The sequence below is a fragment of the Grammomys surdaster genome, unplaced genomic scaffold, assembly GCF_004785775.1.
Source record: "Grammomys surdaster isolate TR1022 unplaced genomic scaffold, NIH_TR_1.0 141, whole genome shotgun sequence".
NCBI classification, from domain to species: Eukaryota; Metazoa; Chordata; class Mammalia; order Rodentia; family Muridae; genus Grammomys; species Grammomys surdaster.
In genome coordinates, this window is record NW_021604599.1 from 595507 (window position 1) to 602332 (window position 6826).

A 6826-nucleotide genomic window follows, 5' to 3' on the forward strand; every position below is an offset into this window, starting at 1 on the left:
CTCTCTCTCTCTCTCTCTTGCATGTTCTTCTTCCATGGCCACTCCTTCCTTCTTCTCCCTCCTGCTCCTTCTAGGCCCACCAAAACTCAACCCCATCTAACTCTTTTCTGCCAGCTACTGGCTGCTGGGATCTTTATTCACCAATCAGAATTAACTTGGAGGCAGAGTCCCAGAGGTTACATGTAGATTCCCAGGTTTTAGGGTCCCCACATAGCATTACAATAGACAGTAAAAGAAAACTCAACATTTACATATATGTATATGCATATATGTGAGTGCTTGTACATATATGTGCATGTATGTGTATTTGTATGTGTACGACTGTATATATGTATTTGTATATTTGTGTATATATAAATGTGTGTGTGTTTGTGTGCATGTATAATATATGCATATTATCTTAATTAGGAGTTTATTGCTGTGATGAAACACCATGCCTACGGAAACTTTTATGAAGTAAAATGCTTAATTGGGGGTTCCTTACAGTCCAGAGGTTGATTAGTCTGTTATAGCTGTGGTGAGAAGCAGGGTGGTACACAGGCAGACATGGTGCTAGAGAGTTAGCTGAGAGTTCTACATCGTGACACACAGCAGCAGAAAGAACTAGTGAGCCACCAGGCCTGATTTGAGCTTCTGAAAACCCAAAGCCTGCCACCACATGTGGTTTGGATATAAAAAATATTTAAACATAAAAATAAAATAACTTGAATGTAAAAATAAAATAAAAATATTTGAATACAAACAATACACATAAACACTTTCTGCCACTTACTACTCTCAGGTTGTTTTGAGACATGAAACCTGGTTCATTCATTTTAATTGCTGTTAGGATTTCAGCCTGGCAGTTGAGCAACAGATAATTTATTTCCCTGGAAAATTCAGTTACCTTCAATTTTTTACTGTTAGAAGCTGTTCAATGAGGCAGCTCCTCTGTAGGCAGATCCCATGGGGAGTGATAGATAAGTGAATGACGGGACACAGAGGACACACACACATACCACAGTCTGGAACTGGGAGCATTGTAGCTCTTGAAAGTGTGACTGCTGGGAGTTCAGAGTAGTCATGAGGAAGAAAATGGACAGAGAGGTAGCCCCCAGGTTGGAAGAACCCTAAGCCACAAAGTAGAGGCTTGGCTTCTGTCTGCGGTGGATAGGATGCACTTAGAGCGGTTGAGAATGAGGAAAACAGCATTTTTCTTCAGAGATGTAGTGTTCAAGAAGTTCTGGAGAGAACAGGCTAGAGACCAAGAGATAATCATTGGCCTCTGATGCAGTTAAGCAGAGTAGGTGTCGCTTGACCTGTCCATCACCCTTGGGGAGAAGTGGAGGGTATGGAAGAGCTTAGTGCGCACATACAGGACAAACAGTATGGAGGAAACAGGAGGAGGCATGCTCCCCAACCTCACCTTTGAAACAGAAGTAAAGGAACCATTATGAAGTGGGATGTTCTGCAGAGGTCTGAGAGGGAGGGAGAATAGATGTTTTTGTTTACTGTGTGGTCAACTACAGTGAATTCTAGAAATGTTTATTCACAGGGCATCTGGCCTTGATACCACAATATAACCAGCTATAGGAGATGGAAACTTTAGGGCTCAGTTGCCATAGGCCCTTGGGGATAAGGATGCTCGCCCCCTACTGGTTCACAACTGAAATTGTTTTTCATGTTAAAATTTTGTACTACCATAAGCACCATGGGTGAGTGCTTGGGAAATGCAGAGACCTGGCAGGAGTCACTAAACTCTGATTTGGGATCCTGGATCTATCAGTCCCCAGCATTCTGACCGTGGAGAAAAATGTTTAATCTGTATGTGTCTTGGTTTCCTCATCTTTAAAATGAGTCTTTATTTCATGAATGGGAAGAGGCTATAAAAAGTAAAATAAGTGGTTCACAGGAAATGTGTAGTAGCTGTTCTTGGTGTGTTGTTAAGATATGAACATGAGTGCCCAATCCTGCCCCCAGCACCCAATTTAAAATTCCAAAAACAACCAATGGGGGGAGCCTCTTTCCTCTTCTTTTCATCCTCTCACGCTTTTTACAAGTTCCACCTTTTTACAGTATTCAACCATGTGATTATAGTCTCTTGCTGTCTCTCTCTGTCTCTCCTTCTGACAAGGGTTCTCCCCACAGAGGCAGGCCTTTGCTTACTCTGTTTGTTGATTCAGACATCTTGAGGACCTGTCCAGGGACTGGTAGATGTTCCTTGCCTGGGTAAATGACTGTTGGGCCTCTTGAGAATCCAGTAAAAGTCAGCAGTATCTTCTTCCCTGAAATGAGAACAGTAGATCCATTCAGAGCTTTTTCTGAAACCTCCGGGCCCTCTGGTCCCCTACGCACTGACAATGTGGAATAGAGATCTCACAGTCTTTCAGATGAGTGTGTGGTTAATGGAACCTGCAAGGCAGGATGGTGTCTGTAGCAGCGGTCCATGTCTAAGCATTTGTGGCCCACACATGAACTAAACAAGGATGACACCAACGAACATGCCAGGCTGGAATGGGAAAAGACCATGAGGTTTCAACTCCACACAGAGAACTACAGACAGCTGAGTAAAGATGGGAGCACAAGAGGTGGTTCTCCCCAGGGAAGAGGTGGTCCTCCCCAGGGAAGAGGTGGTCCTCCCCAGGGAAGAGCATAGCAACAGATTATCCAGTACCAAACCATCAACCCTGAAAACAATATGTACAAAAAATAGTATATAGACTCAGCAGGTTATAATTAGGACTATATAGTTGTATGCATATGTATGCACATGTATGCGTGCAATAACAATGAGTGAGAAAAGAGGCCATGAATTTGAAACAGAGTGGAAAATTGTATTTAAGAGGGAAGGTTTGGAGGAAGGAAAGAGAGGGGAGAAATATTATAATTATAGCCTCAAATATATATATACATTTAGAGAAAGCATCTGTGGCACAGTAGGTGTTGGATTTATATAAGGTGCTTAAGTTTGGTTTATCTACAGGTTACATTTAATTAATGGCCATTGGACAGGGCCTAGGGAGAGAGCTCAGCTAGTAAAGTGCTTGAGGTACCAACCTGGGAATGTGTGTTTAGCTCCTTAGCACCCACAGAAATACCAGGTAGGCACAGCAGCATGCTTGTAATTCTAGAGCTGGTGTGGCGGTGACAGGGGGTCCTGGGAACAAGCTGAATAGCTAGGCTGTGCTTTCATGTTGAGACCTTCCTCAGTACATAAGGTAGCACGATCAAGAAAGAAACTCAGCAAGCTCTGGCTTCTACATGTGAGGCATATATACACCTACACACATCAGTGTCTATACTCATGCAAACGTGAATACACACACACTGCACGTGCACACATGAAAGTGTCAGTGGGCTGTCTTTTAAAGATGGAGCTCAATGCAATGCCCTGTGCATATTTGGTCATAGTTACCTTTTATGTTACATTTCTGGTTATATGAAGCAAGTTATAGCCCTATATAAATCACTGCTGCTAGTCATAGTTCACTAAAAGCCATTTCCTTCTATCCCAAGTTATAAAGAAACCAGAAGTCCTTTAGTTTGCTGACCCATGTAATGGGCTTTTAGGAGCAAAGGTGTAAGACAGTCGGTCCTCCAGAATGGCAGAGGCATGGGGGAGTGGTATTTAGGACCAGGACTATTGCAAATGTTTTTTCTTTCTAGATTCCCCTCGGCGGCTCTGGTGGTACCACTGGATTTGCTGGCTCCTCAGCGTTGTTGGAATCTTCTGTATTCTCTTAGCGCATGACCACTACACTGTGGATGTGGTGGTGGCATACTACATCACCACAAGACTCTTCTGGTGGTATCACACGATGGCCAATCAGCAAGTGAGTCACCCCCTTCCCTTTGATCTTAACTTCTCTTGCCCCAGGCTTGGTGCTGCTGGCTTAGGCTGGAGTAGAGATATTGGAGAGACTGGGAATCTATGGATCTTTTCCACAGTTTCTCTTTCTTAGGAGTAGCCACCTGAGGTGGTACTGGCTTCTATAACACCATTCATCTGCAGAGCCGGTGTGTAAAGTGTTAATGTAATTGACCCAGATACTGATTTCTTCTGAAACATAAATGCTCACTGACTGTCTGTGAAAAAATAATCTCTAAGGCAGTGTCTGCACCTAAGGTGAATTCCTAACCTTCTTTGGTTATTTATGATGTGCCCATCACAAGTTTCATAGTTATAGTTAAGTTATTAAATATATTTTATTTGTTTATTATATTATTTGCATGTTATATTATTAGAAAGTTTATAGATATATATATATCATATAGGAGCACAGGAAGTTAAGGTCCAAGGAGAGTGAGGAAAGTGCTGACTGAGATATCTAATAGGCATGAGTGAGTGTCAGGTTCTCTTGCTCTGCTGGAATCTGATGTGTCCAGGGAATAGTGTGGTGAACTCAGAGTGAAGGAGGGCTGTGTGGGTGGGCGGGAGGCAAGTCCGGGACCCTTTGAATTTTAACATGGGGAGTATTTTAAAAGAAAGACAGTAAGATTAAACAAGAACAAACAAACAAGAACAAACAAACAAACATGTATGTTCTTTGCTTTCCTAGGTGCTAAAGGAAGCTTCCCAGATGAACCTCCTGGCCAGGGTGTGGTGGTACAGGCCATTTCAGTACTTTGAAAAGAATGTCCAAGGAATTGTACCTCGATCTTACCATTGGCCCTTCCCCTGGCCAGTAGTCCACATTAGTAGGCAAGTTAAATATAGCCGGCTGGTAAACGACACATAACAGCTCTGACGACTAAGGGAATGAAGAACAGTCCGAAGTGCTCAGAACTCCATGAGAGAAGATGCCATAATGTAACCGCCTCCCCTGCTATCTCTCAACAGTTACCTGACTTAACCTATTGAGTTACCTGCTCAGCACTGTGATCTTTTCTTTTCTCTCCAAAGGACCCGCGTTGGACAACAATAAAGAAAATTTACCATATCATGCACTGTACACATTTCCTGTTGTTAAGCTTGGGGCTTCTATAACGGGCGGCCACCACGTCCCTCTGTGTCATTCAGCCGCACCACCATGCGCTTGTATATCCTAAGCTCTGGCCTTTCCAGCCACATCTGGAAATAAAGTGTGTTATTTTCTTGGGAAAACATACTTTTCATATCTCTTGCCCCAAAGACAGGGCTGTAAGCCATTTTCTAGTAAATGTCTCTATGAAAGGGTCCTAAGGGTCTGGATGGGCGTCGATTCAGAATCTCTCTGCCCATTGCACTGATGCTCAGCTGAAGAAGCTAGGTGCAGAGAGGATTGGTCACCTGGGGTTTTATACAGTCAGCAGAGACGGTGTATCAAAAAGTGCAAAAAAAAATTCTGTTATAAAGTGATTTTTCTAAGTATTTCCTAACTTTATTTTTCAAAATGATGTTATGAAAACCAAATTTAAAGATTTTTACATGTCACAGAAAAGAGAGTTAACATTTAAAAATGCTTCTTGGGAGAGAAATTTGTCTATGTTTCTAGTGCCTTTCTTGTCTTGATTGTATGGTCGGTTGGTAGGCGATCTTAAATGTTTTTATTTATTCCATAAAAATATAAATGTATGTATACACTACTAAATTTTGCATTTATAGCTAAATTAAATCAAAAGACTGCTAATGGGTTTTAAAATTGTTTTGAACTGAAGAGTAGGGGTGTGAATTAGAGTACACACCCATTCACATATTGTGAGCAGGTAGCACTGACAAGTGCCACTGAGATTATGCCATCGGTTTGGTAGTTCGGTTTTAACTACTCAACAAAAACAGCCATGAATATCTTTTTTTAAAGAGAGTTTCGAAAATGATCACTTACCTAAAACTTGAAAGCTATAAATTAGTTATCCATACTCTCATGACAGTTTTGTTGGTGAACAATAACAACAAAAAGAGATCTATTTCTTTAAAATATATTTGTGCAGAAACTGCATGTTACTCTGAGTTTTACTCCTGACATACATATATGTTTGGGGAAGTATTCTACTCTATACTTGCCAACGTGGAGAACAAAATAGTTTTCTAAGAGCGAAGAAGTATATATATATAAATAAATATAAATATAATATCCATTCTGTATTTTATGTGCAGCAGGATTACCTTCTGTAGGTTTTTTTGTGTGTGTGCGCACGTGCACGAGTGTGTGCGTGTGCATGTATGAGTGTGTGTGTGTATGTGTGTATGTGTGTGTACTCACAAGGTGATATTTGTATTGTAAAACAATAATGGTGAAGGAAATAAAGGCTTTTAAATTTTTGTTTGTTTTAAATCTTTGTAAAGTTATTATTCCAGAGAGTATACTGATATCTTACAACTTACCTAAATCATAAATTAATCAAAATGCACTTTTTAATAAAAACTTATACTGAAAGTATGTGGCTATTATATTGTGTTCATCTTCACAGAAATCAGGAAGCTGTTAACTCAATATAGGAAACCAAACCTCCAGATTTCTTCAGGGCTTGTTTGGCCCAAATCTTTATTATTCATCTAACTCTCCTTGCAGGACTTTTAAAATGTATTTTAGGCCGGGCGGTGGTGGCGCACGCCTTTAATCCCAGCACTTGGGAGGCAGAGGCAGGCGGATTTCTGAGTTCGAGGCCAGCCTGGTCTACAGAGTGAGTTCCAGGACAGCCACAACTATACAGAGAAACCCTGTCTCGAAAAACAAACAAAAAAAATAAAATAAAATAAAATGTATTTTAATTATCAAAAACCCTACAGGTTTTTGTCTTCCAGTATGTAAAAGGAGCCATAGATATAACTGAAAACCAAGCTGTTACCACTGTTTGCCAGTAACTGAATTCTCCAGTTCTCAACCAAATCACTCACTTTTTCTCTGTAATGGAAACAATGTAGCCT

At 40.9% G+C, this 6826-nt stretch overlaps 1 protein-coding gene across 8 annotated transcripts in view; it reads left to right on the plus strand.

The window, feature by feature from the left end:
- Sgms1 (sphingomyelin synthase 1) overlaps window positions 1-6335 on the plus strand; it is a 256971-nt gene extending 250636 nt beyond the window's left edge. For all 8 annotated transcript variants that reach the window (XM_028764013.1, XM_028764021.1, XM_028764014.1 and 5 more), the window contains 2 exons: window positions 3646-3812; window positions 4539-6335. In XM_028764013.1, coding sequence (XP_028619846.1) covers window positions 3646-3812; window positions 4539-4718 — 347 coding nt within the window. In that variant the 3' untranslated portion in view covers window positions 4719-6335. The remainder of the gene's footprint in view (window positions 1-3645; window positions 3813-4538) is intronic.
- The last annotated feature ends 491 nt before the right edge of the window (window positions 6336-6826 follow it).